We start from the raw sequence: 12,812 nt of genomic DNA, 5'->3' as shown, positions 1-12,812 counted from the left end.
AAAGCTGTAATGCATCATATGAATCAGAAAACGAAGAAAGAGTTGTTACAGTTTTCCAAAATAAACCTTACATATCAAGAACACTAAGGTGTACAACAGCAAAACAAAATCCAATGTTTCATACTTATTCAAGCATATACAGCAAATTAATTCCTCAAGCTATATGTGAACAAACACAGCCTTATTAATGCAAAAGGGCTGAGAAAGTTTCTCAGGAATTTTCAGGGAAAAACAAAAGCTGTTGACTAGTTACGAACAATACATTACACACAAATACATTTAGATCTTGAATCGATGGTCAAATCAGTAAGTGTACTTGATCACCAATGTAGATTAATCACCTTGAGCTTGTTGGGTATTTTGTTTTGTTTTAAATAACAGACATTTTTAAAAATTATTATTTACAAAAATACTGATAATGGCTCACAGTTCTACCACCTCAATACTTTCCTCTTCTTCTTTTGATCTTTTCTACCACCTCAGCAGTATCTTCAGTAGTTTTTTGAGTAACTACATGCTGCTCAGGCTCCTTTTGCATAAGATCCATTGATAATATGCTCTGACTCAGTTCACTGATATATTTCAGACCATTTACATCCGAAAGCTTCTGGTTCTGTGAAATGGTTGAAAAGGCTTTTTTAAGGCCCACATCAGTATTGGTGGTTTCTGTTTAGTTTTTTCTGGAAATAGCACCGCTTCAGTTTCAGGGGTAGGGAATCGTACTTTATACACTTCAGGGTAAGATTTCTGAAACTAGAAAAATACATAAACTTAAATGAGGAATTCACTCAAACTTGTAATATAAAAAACTACTAAAGTGCAACCTCCACCTCTGGAGCAGGAAAATTATCATTTCTCTAATGGACTTTCTAGACCTCTATGTAGAAAATTAGGTGATATTTTCTAATATGGCTTGATTAATCACAGTACCCCTATTCCAAACAATTTAAAAGTTTGAAATCCCTGAGAGTATCTACTATTTTAAATCTCAGTATTTGTCTAGAAGACTACACGTCTAAGACTTGATAGAGCTTTTTAAGTTAAAATTAAAGACTGTGGAGGAATTTTTATTTACTTGCTTGAGCTTCTTCTTTTTGTCTTTCACAGATATTTCTTTATTAGTTGCAATTTCTTCCAATAAAGCTGCCAGTGGTTCTTGAGAGCCAGTTGCCCTTTGGTATTCAAATTCATCTGTACTGATTTGGCAACAAAATGATGGAGGAGGAAAATTTGCATCGGTATCAGCTCCAGCATATTTTATCTGAAGAAAAAAATTTTAAAAAGAGCAGCTATGTTTTCTGCAATAGATTTGCGAAAACTGCCTTAATCAAATTGACCACTTGAAGTCATTAAGTAGAGAAGATATGGAATAAAGACCCTAAATTGTACCTCATATCCTCTGCGCTAATTAGGTGAGTTCTAGTAAGTCAAAAAACATGACATAACGGAAGCCTATTTAACTCTTGGAATAAGTTAAAAGTTACTTTTTCGGTAGAAATTAAAGAAGGAAGAACTAAAAAGCAGCTTTGAACAAAACAAAATATGGTATCAAGAGACAGAAAAAAGAGTTATGAAAAAGCTGAACAGAGCAAGTAAGGATGGCTTTAAAAGAAAATCAGAACATTGATGGAAATATTTTATAACCTTTCACAATTCTCCTCACTACCCATACAGTTTGTCCATTCCATGGAGAAGATAGTGCTGAGCAACAGGAAAACACATTTCAGAGTTCTTGTCTCTAAACCATTCAAGATCTACTTAATTTCATTTAAATAAATAGTTATAGTTGAATATCAGCAGTCAAAATTAATTAGCTCTTCATAAGCTAGCAGAGATAGAACAAAGTCTTTAAGAACTGTTGAACGTTGGAGCAGGAAGGATAAATTTGATCTAGAAGCAGAGAGACATAAGAGGCTTTTTTGACTAGATACCTACTTGGACTCTCTGGAGATGTACGACATGTTCCTCTATAGAAGATTTTAAGGCAGAAGGAACACTTAAGATTTCTTGACAATTGTCCATGAGAAAAGATACTAGTTTAGCAGCAAGCAGTTCATCCAAGTCCATTTCATCCTTTGAGCAGAGAATACAACGGGAAAATGCCTGAACCATCTGAGAAAAAAAAACAAACATCATTAGTGTATATTTTTCTGTTTGGGGTGGGGGAATAGGGAATCAAACTGTATTTAAAAAGTGATCTTTTACAAAAAAGGGTTTCTGTCATGTACCATAGACTACACTCCTGAATTAAAACTTAGTACAAAGTACTCGGACTGTAAAGGATTAATTTCTAAAAATAACATCTAGATTATAACATAATTAATTTAATCAAAGACCATTTACAGGTAATTAAATTATAACTTTAGCAGTCAAATTTTATTTTAATCAAATACTATTCATAGTTAATTAAAAACTTAATTGCTGTGGAACAAATTTAGATTTATGCATGCTACTATAGGATTTTTACGGAGTGGTTCTACAGCTGTTGCCCTTCTTGAAAAAGACTTGAAAATTAACCCAAAGAAATACATTTTCTTAGCCAGTCAGAATTACTAAGTTACGTGTAATAGCTTTGTAATAACATGCTGCTGCAAACATCAGTAGTAACTCTACAAGTAGTCCTACAGAAAGAGCATTAGCAAAAGCCAGGGCTTTGTCAAAACCTGATTAAAATTACTTTCAGAGATTTCTGTAGTCAAGTGATGAAAAAGAATTAGTATTGAAATAAACTGGTAGGAATTCTTTTTTAAATGGCTGAAAATAGGTAAATCAAAACATTAGCTACAGATTCCTAACTATGACTGGAACAGGTAGCCTGTTTCTCTCACATTGTCTGCAGTGATAAAGAACACCAGATACCTCATCTGCTGTATTCCTTTTCTACTCAATAGTGAAATTAGTGCTGATTTAACTTTGAAAGATAAGGAAACCTCCACATTCTGAGCAAATTCTTCATTTGCTCACAACTTACCAAGAAATCCCGATTTATTCAAATTCAGAGTAGCTTTCCACATAGCTAGAATAGGCAAATTGTTCTTCAAACAAGCAAACTGTATTTTGTATACACTCTCCAGTAAGATTTTCTTATCTGTGCAACTCCAAAAGCCTCATCTAGATCTTTTGCCTTACACTACACGTACCAAGGTTCTGGTCTTCACTGATTCTGAAAGAGGTGGCAAATCCTTGTTAAAGCTGATTTTTGACATCATCCTCACCAATAGCTGTAGTTTTTTCCGATTTTCTGGTGGCAGCAGAAGACAAGATATCTGAAGAGCTTCTATGGCCTTGCTGTGGTTTTGCAGCAGACCTGGTTTATACAAGATCAGCAGATTGAGCAACATTTCTTAATTATGTATTTCCATAACATTTAACATAATATTTCTAAAACAGTTTCCCCAAATCCCTTTCCTACTCTTTCAAGACTGATTTAGAACTCCGCTCCTCAAACAGGCTAGGAAGATATCCCTAGAACTGGACTACTAGAACTGGGCACCTTGTTTAAGTATTTACAAAATTTCCTTCTGATGCATCAGGAGATACTAATAACCATGACCAACAAATCTAGATATTAGTAGACATGAAAAGCTACAACATTTTCATTCACCCTTTGCTCTTTTATAACCCTCAGCTCTAAATACAACTGAGATGTATGCACAGATACAGCAACCACATAAAGTTAAGTCTGGAGCAACAATCACGGAATCTAAACAAAACATGTGCTTATGCATCAGTGACAGTTATGACAATGCTGAGATGTCCCTCACACCTATAGAATTTAAATCTATGATTAGTTCTACTTACAAACTCCTGAGAAAACACAGAATGTGAGCATGGCAGATATTTGAAGACTGGACAGGCACAGTAGAATCTGATAGTAGTTTAGGTGCCTATAGAGAGGTCTCACCACTGAAATGTTATCCTCTTTTGGGTTTCTAAGGCTCATTGAAGAAAGCATCTACTACACATTTGCCTAAATAGCACTAGTATCAAAATGAAACAGAAGTCAGGAGCAAAATATCTTCATGACTGAAGTCTAACAGTAATTTCTCTTAAGAACAACATCTTTCTCTCAAGAGCAACAAAGCTGGTGAAGGGTCTGGAGAAAAAGTCTTACAAGGAGCGACTGAGGGAGCTGGGGTTGTTTAGTCTGGAGAAGAGGAGGCTGAGGGGAGAACTTACCACCCTCTACAACTACCTGAAAGGAGGTTGTAGCGAGGTGGGGGTTGATCTCTTCTCCCCAGTAACTAGTGATACAAGAAGAAGAAACGGTCTCAAGTTGCACCAGGGGAGGTTCAGGCTGGATATTAGGAAAAACTTCTTCACTGTAAGAGTTGTTAGGCATTGGAACAGGGTCCCAGGGGGGTGGTGGAGTCACCATCCCTGGAGGTGTTCAAAAAACGTTTAGATGTGGCACTTCGAGACACGGTTTAGTGGGTTTAGTGGGCATGGTGGCATCAGGTATATGGTTGGACTTGATGATCTTTGAGGTCTCTTCCAACCATAATAATTCTGTGATTCTTACAAAAGGAACAAGGAAGACAACAAAGGGTAAACTTATTGTTTTCCATAGGATTATAGAGGTTGGAAGAGATCTCTGGAGATTATCTAGGTCTCTCCTCCTGCTCAAAGCAGGGTCATCTACAAGATGCCCAGGACTACATCCTGTCAGGTTTTGAATATCTCCAAAGATGGAGATTCCACAGCCTCTGTGGACAACTTCTTCCAGTGTTTGACCACCTTCCAATTAAAAAAGCTATTTTCCTATGCATAAATTAAGTTTCCTGTATTTCTTTTTGTGCCCATTGCCTCTTGTCTTGTTACTGGATATCACTGATAGAAGTCTGGCTCCCTCGTCTTTACTCCTCCCACATCAGTCTTTTACACACATTGACAAGATCCTCCTTGAGCCTCCTCTTCTCCAGGCTAAACAGTTCCTGCTTTCAGCCTCTCCCTATATGACATGCTCCAAGCCCTTAATAATTTTTGTGGTCCTCCACTGGACTCAGTGACTAATTGTGAGGAAAGATCTCCCTCAACCTGCTGGCAATGCTTGTAATGCAGCTAAGGATGCTGCTGGTCTTCTTTGCCACAAGGATACACTGCTGGCTTGTCGCCACATTAGTGCCCACCAGGACTGCCAAGTCCTTCCTTACTACATCTGCTTTCAAGTCAGTCACCCACAGCATGCACTAGTGCACAGGGTTATTCCTCCCCAGGAAACAACTTGGCATTTCCCTTTGTAGAATATTATGAGATTCCTGTTCGCCCATTTCTCTAGCCTGTTAAGGTCTCTCTGCATGGCAGTACGTCCTCTGCTGCATTAACCACTCTTCCCCATTTTGTATTATCTGCATGCTTGTTTAGGGCACTGTGTCCTTGTTTAGAAGAGTGTCCCACCATTCAGGTCATTAATGAAGTGTTAACTACTACCGGCCCAATTATCAGCCCTGGAGTACTCTCTACTGGTTGACCCCCAGTGAGACTTTGTGCCACTGATCACAACCCTCTGAGCCCAGCAACTCAGCCAGTTTTTGGTCTGCTCCACTACTCACTTATCTAGCTTGTACTTCCTCAGTTTGCCTATAAAGATGTGATGGGAGAAGTGTTGAAAGCTTTACTACAGTCAACATAAACAGCATTCCACTGCTGTCTCTTCATCCACCATGCCAGTCAATTCCACATAGTGTAACAAGTGAAAGCTGTTTGTTATTAAAAAAGGAACAGAAGTGTGCAGTAGAAAGTAAGGCAGCCAAAACAGACAGTACTGCAAGAGTGGTAAAGCACTGTAGTTAATTTCATTTTTAGAGCAAAGCTTTTTCCAATTTCAAAAGAAGATTTGGCAAGCACGCTACTGCATATGTTTAGAAGAAGCCCTGAGAAATAATAATTAACTTTAATGAGATTTGTACATAAAGAATCATTATAACCTGTGCAAAGAGCAAGTTTAATCTTGCCAAGTTAGTAAAATATCCCATGATCACTGACACTTTAGACCTATTTTCTTAGCTATTCTGAAAACTGATTTCAGCCAACCTCTTGGAAGACAAGTGCTCTAGACTTCATTCGAAAACAGAAGCAAGTGAGGCATCTTGATATGGTTACACAAGCCACCTATGATTTCTGCAAATATTCTTCAGGTTTTAAGATTGAGCTTTTAGACATATACAAATCACATCATAGCTGCCTTAAATGACTAAAAATATAATCTGATAACACTTTCTTTGCTATTTCCTGAAGTCTTCCACTAAACAGAAAGCTTATCCACTGTAGGAAGAAAGAAGTCCTATAACCACTGTGGAAAGGTTGTAATTCCCTGAGGGTAGCCATATGAAAAGTCAAAGACTCAAAGATTGAAATCTTGGTTTATAAATGTCTTGAGAATCATTGCCAATTTAGCAAGCCATACTCCACTAAAAAACCACAGAAATGCAACTGCAGACATGGATCTGCTTTTCCGTATTTTGTAAATGCACAACTTGCTAAGCAATTACTGCTTCACAGTCAGCATTCAGTACTAGCATTGACACTTACTACAAAATAGTATGCCATGGAGTGCGTGTTATCCTCTACATTTACCTACAGCTTCATCATGGTCTGTACATTAGTGTCATTAAAACTTAGTTACATATTGAGCAGAACCCAAAACTTTCCCCTTTAGCTCTCAGCTGAACCCCCCAACAGTTCCTTCCTCCTTCCCCTCTCCCCCTGCTCCCAAGAATCACAGATCAAATCTCAGAAGATAGTCTGAGTGGTTAGAGAAGGCCTTGCTACCGAAACTACAGATCGGGCATCTCTGCCTTATATTTACTTGTTTAGTTTCTTACTGCTGGTTCTAAGTAGTTTTGAGTATAAAAAGGAGAGTTAGGCTTCACCACAGGTAGGCTGAATTGCCTCCTTGAACTCCCTCCTCTGGCTAGATAGGGAGCATAATCTTGAATTATAAAAAAGTGGAAAAGACACCTGGGGATCATCTGGCCCAACCCCACCCCCAGTCAGAGGGTGCCTAACTCAGGTATCCCAAATCATCCCCCTAAGGCCAAATGAAGTTTTGTAGCCATTCAAATACCTGTATTAGGTGTCTGGTGGAGGCTATTTAGGCAAGACTTCTAGAGAAACATGACATTTTCAAACATATACTGCCAGTACTTATTACTATTAATACAAGTAAAGATGGAAAACAAACTAAGTAGTTCTTGAAAGCCGGTATTCCCATAATATTTTGTGTAAATCTATTTTTGTTAGTAAAGAAGGATTCCATATTAACACCTCATTTTTTGGTGAAAGAGACCACAAAATGATTTTTTGACTTTTTGAAACAGTGCACAGTTTCCTTTCATTTCCACATAAACACTGGCATGAATTCTTTCTTCTCATTTTTACATCTGTGAAATACTGTGAAATAAAACTCTTAAAACCTGAAAGATGTGAAATACAATGGAAAAGCAAACAGAAGGAGAGTATGAAAGAGGGGAAGAATTTTTAAAGATATCAAGAATATCTGTTGTCTCAGAAAAAGAAGTCAAAAAAGGAAGTATATTCAGCTTGAAGCAAGATTGTCAACTAACAAAGTATAAAAATACTAAATTCTAGAAATAAAACTATTATTCTGAATTCCTTTTTCGTCTCAATAGTTTATTAAAGCAATGGTGTTCCCACTTAAAGAAGGTCCAAAAAGTGACATGCTACAAAGCATGCTTACTTTTCAACTCAGTTGCTCTTTTCTGAAATGTAATCATAAATTGTAATCAAATATTTTCACATTTATTGTCTTTGAATGGGCTGTCTATAGCTACAGGATAGGTGAGTTTGATATACTGTGAATGGTTAAAAAGTTATAGATAATAACTAAACTATAGTTTCTTTAAGGCACCAGATTAATTAATGTCTATTCTAAGTTTAAGCAATGAAGGATTTCAATTTCATTCAGAGTCATACTGCCAGGGTTAAAAACAGTCCTTACAGCTCTAATCCTTTTTAATCTAAACTTCAGTCAAGCAATTTCTAAAAGCTTCTGTGAGTTTTTAAGATGCTTGGGCATTTGTAAAAAAAGAAAAATCTGTTAAAATCCATCTCTTAGGTGTGGTAGTGCTAAGCAATGAACAGATGTCTTCAAAAATTATAGACAACAATGGAAGACCTTTGAACTAATGTGATCAAAAAGACACAAAAATAAAACTCCTCTGTGATATGAAATAAATTTAAATATTGAACTGTTCTCTATGTAGAATGGACAGGAAATGTCCTAAAGAAATGAGTTGTGATACTAGTTGGGTATGGTAAATTAATTCCAGGAAGTTAATTCAAAAGAATGATTTTTTCATTACATCTCAAACTACTTACCTAACACACTAACAAAAACATCAAAAAAATGAAATGTGAGAAGAGGTTCTTTCATCTGCCCAAAGTAGTCCACTATAGTTTTGAAGACGTCTCTTTCAAATCCTGAGTATGTAGGCTGCTTCAAATCTGAGCAGCTGGGCCCTATAAAGGGGGGGTGGGGGGAAAAAAATTTAATTTGCAGCCACCAACCAGATCACTATTTTCTATTCCAGCCAATAAAAATGCAATGTCAAGTAAAACAAAAACCAAACCAAACCAAACCAAACACTCAGACTCATTCTTCAAAATTTAAGTGAAATTGTATTGATCTATTGAATTAGTCTATTTCCAGGTGTAGTGAAAACACATAGTAGGGGAAAAATATGAATAGAATAGTTAAACCTTTATATATTTCATTGAAATAAGTTGCACTGGCAGGAGAATATATGCTGGCTGATCTTTTCCAACTTTGTTTAAGGCAATGATCCGAAAAAATATTGACTGTGAATGTAGACAGGATTTGATAAAGTGGTAAAGACATAGTGAGTTCAATTGATTTTTATGGGGGTGGGTTGCTAATTTTTTTTTTTTTTCCCCTCCTGAATTTACTTACAATTTGCTAGACATTTCATTGCTGATAATATCCAGTGAGGTAGTTCTTCTGCATAGGGCAGAAACAAGCAGAAATTAAAAGGTGAAAAAAAACTGAGAAAAATGTTAAACTGTAAGATAAAAACAAAGCTGAATATTCTTTAAGTTCCTCCTATATAGTAGATTGACTGATTGCAAAGACTGGCTATACATTAACATAGGATCTAGCTTGAATTACATCTATACTTTAGTACCTCCAGTACTCGATATCAACCAATTATGCCTGCTGCTCTTACAACTCAGTCAGCAAAATGGATCATATTGCAAATCCTTAACCTGCCCTGCAAAAACCAGCCAAACTAGTTCAAGCTACACATTCACTAGTGCATTACAGTGAAGTGTTTACTTTGCACTGAAGATGATGAAAAGCACTTACATATTCAGTTCTGCCATTTCTGCAAGGAGGAAATGAATATCTTGTGGTGCTCCAATTGTCTTTAAAACACACAAGTATATGCTCTGGAGGAGGTTTCATTCACAAATGAAACCAGGTTCCAATCTCATATTTCACTTCTCTACAAATCTTGTGGAAAATATGGTGGCAATAATATTGCAAGTGATACATATATCATAGCAGCAAAGATGCTTTACTTTCTTCCTGATGTGCAAAGCAGTTTTAAACTCAGTACTAGTTTCAAAACATATTGCCTAAAAACTCAAAACTGAGAAATTTTAAGCATCTCTCAGTGTACATTTTGATTCTTTCCCAATTTTTAATACACATTTCCCTCATGTATGCACTCCTGTTCAGGCAGTTAAGAGCTGGGCTGACAAAGTCTATCTTTATAAATGAAAAGTTCTTGCTCTTTCACCTTCATCTTTCAAGCCTACTAAAGCAGGAATATGTTTAAGAGAGTAAATATGGAATAAAGACTGATTCTTACTATTGTGATGTCAGAGGACAATGACATACTTTGTAAAAACTCTAGTACAGATGTGGTCATACAAGTTTAAAAATGCTACATATTAGTACAGATTAGAACTAATACTTTTTTAATACTAGTAAACTACAATATAAAAAGTTAAATGAAAACTTCTAAAATACTCACTTGATTTGTCTTCTAAAGTGACAATGCCCTGCTTATTGACATTATATGCATTTTGGACTATGTGCTTTGAATTCACAAGTTTTGTGTCTAACACTTCATCCAGAGAATCCAAACCCAAGACCTTTTGTAATCTGTAAAAATACATAAACACATAGTTCATACATCATCTAATCTGAAAAAGGCAAACATGTAGCATTAAGATAGATATGAAACTGAAAACAAGACCTCTCCATTTCATAGAATCATAGAATATCTCAAGTTGGAAGGGACCCGTAAGGATCATCAAGTCCAACTCCCTGCTCCTCGCAGGACTACCTAAACCTAAGCGATATGACTAAGAGCCTTGACCAGATGCTTGTTGAACTCTGACAGGTTTGGTGCCATGACCACTTCCCTGGGGAGTCTGTTCCAGTGACTGACCATCCTCTCAGTGAAGAATCTTTTCCTAATGTCCCATCTGAACTTCTCCGACACAGCTTCATTCCACCTCCTCGTGTCCTGTCACTCGTCACCAGAGAGAGGAGGTCAGCACCTCCCCCTCTGCTGCACACCATGGTGAAGCTGTAGGCTGTGATGAGGTTACCCCTCGGCCTTCTCTGCTCCAAGCTGAGCAAACCAAGTGACCTCAGCTGCTCAGTCAAGTCTTGCCCTCGAGACCTTTCAACATCTTGGTCACTCTCCTCTGGACACACTCCAATAGTTTGATGTCCTTCTTGTATTGAGATGCCCAAAACTGCACACAGCACTCAAGGTGGGGCCGCACCTGTGCGGTGTTAAGACAATCCCCTCCCTAGAGTGCCTGGCTGTGCTGTGCTTGGGGGACCCCAGGACATGTTGGCCCTTTCGGCTGCCAGGGCACACTGTTCACTCATATTCGACTTGCCATCAACCCAAATCACCAGATCTCTTTCTGCAGGGCTGCTCTCCAGCCTCTCGTCCCACAATTTGTACATATAACCAGGGTTACCCCATCCCAGGTGCAGAATCCGGCACTTGCTTTTGTTAAATTTCATACAGTTGGTGATTGCCCAACTCTCTACTCTATCCAGATCTCTCTGTAAGGCCTCTTGACTCTTGAGAGAGTCCACAGTCCCTCCTAATTTAGTATCATCAACAAACTTACTTAACATACATTGGATTCCTGCATCCAGATCATTTATAAAAGCATTACAGAGCAGTGGCCCTAAAATCAAGCCCTGGGGAACCACACTGGTGACTGTCCAACAGCCTGATGTAACCCCATTTACTATAACCCTTTGAGCCTGACCTATCAGCCAATTGCTCACCCAATGCATTATGGACTTGTCTAGCTGTGTGCTAGACAGTTTATCTAGAAGGATATTGTGAGCCATAGTGTCAAAAGCTTTGTTTAAAATCCAAAACGACCACGTCAACTGGATTCCCTTGGTAAACTAGGCGGGTGACTTTGTCATAAAAGGAAATCAAGTTGGTTAAGCAGGGCTTTCCCCTCACGAACCTGTGCTGGCTATGACCAATGACTGCATTGTCTCTCAAGTGTTTTTCAATAACTCCCAGAATAACCTTGTCCATAATTTTACCAGGCACTGAAGTGAGACTGACAGGCCTGTAATTACCAGGGTCTTCCTTCTTACCCTTCTTGAAAACTGGGACATTTGCCAGCTTCCATTCGACTAGGACCTCTCCAGACTCCCAAGACCATTGAAAAATAATGGAGAGAAGTACTGCGATGACACTGGCCAGCTCTTTCTGTACCCTGGGATGAATCCCATCAGCCCCCATAGACTTACGTGCATCCAGCTGGAGCAGCAAGTCTCGGACAAGTTCAGGGTCAGCTGGGAGTGTCTCATCCCCCAAGTCACAGTCTTCCAACACAGGGCTCCAGCAGTCCCAGGGCCCATCATCGGTGTTGAAGACAGAGGCAAAGGCGGCATTAAACATCTCTGCTTTGTCTACATCCCTATTTGTGAGGTGACTGACTTTGTCAAACAATGGACTAATGTTATTTTCATTCTCCGTTTGCTATTAACATATTTCAAAAAGCACTTTTTGTTGTTCTTCGCAGTGCTGGCCAGCTTGAACTCTACTTGAGCTTTAGCTGCACAAATTTTCTCCCTACAGTGGCAAACAGCACCTCCTACAACTGGTGCCTACTACTGGCGAACAGTAGTCCTTCCGTATCACCTGTCCTTGCTTCCAATGTCTGTACACTTTCCTTTTCCGCCTAAGTTCTAGAAGAACATCCGTACTCAGCCAAGCCAGCCTTCTGCCCCACCTGCTTGACGCTTTGGAATTGCCAGCTCCTGAGTTTTTAAGAGATGGCTCTTTAAAAATGACTAGCATTCATGGACCCCAGTACCTTCTAAAGCAGATTCCCAGGGGACCTGCCTAACTAGCTCCTTCAGGAGCCCGAAGTCTGCTCTCCCCATACCCAGGGTCGATGTTCTGCTGGCAGTTTTTCTCCTATCACTAGTGATTTGAAACTCATCTACTTCACGGTCACTGTGACCAAGGCAGCCACCTTTGCGCTGACAAGTCCCTCTCTGTTTACAAACAAAAAATCTAAGAGGCCACCTTTCCTAGTCGGCTCCCTTAGTACCTGCACCAAGAAGTTATCTTCAACATGCTTCAGAAATTTCCTGGACCTGTGTCCTGGTTTGGATAAAACAGGACCAGTTCTTCTTTCAGTAGATTTTCCTTCAGTTAAGTTTCTTCTAAGTAACTGCACGTTTTGAAGTTGGCTACATGTTTTTCAGACAGTGTCTGCTTTTAGAACTGATAATGCTTGATTTTTACAGTTGTTACTAAGGTAAC

At 38.5% G+C, this 12,812-nt stretch overlaps 1 protein-coding gene across 1 annotated transcript; it reads right to left on the bottom strand.

Annotated features, from left to right (window-relative positions):
• Positions 1-452: 452 nt before the first annotated feature.
• On the bottom strand, positions 453-12,541 carry DEPDC1B (DEP domain containing 1B; the record flags this gene model as incomplete). Its single annotated transcript, XM_009706892.1, has 9 exons — positions 453-753; positions 1,076-1,261; positions 1,936-2,112; positions 3,141-3,307; positions 8,341-8,481; positions 8,933-8,980; positions 10,020-10,150; positions 11,497-12,020; positions 12,392-12,541. Coding segments are annotated over 9 exons (1,686 nt in total), but the record flags the coding sequence as incomplete, so codon positions are not given.
• Between the last annotated feature and the right edge of the window lie 271 nt (positions 12,542-12,812).

This window comes from Cariama cristata, unplaced genomic scaffold (assembly GCF_000690535.1).
Source record: "Cariama cristata isolate BGI_N322 unplaced genomic scaffold, ASM69053v1 scaffold1179, whole genome shotgun sequence".
NCBI lineage: Eukaryota > Metazoa > Chordata > Aves > Cariamiformes > Cariamidae > Cariama > Cariama cristata.
This window is presented reverse-complemented; position numbering and strand designations above follow the sequence as displayed.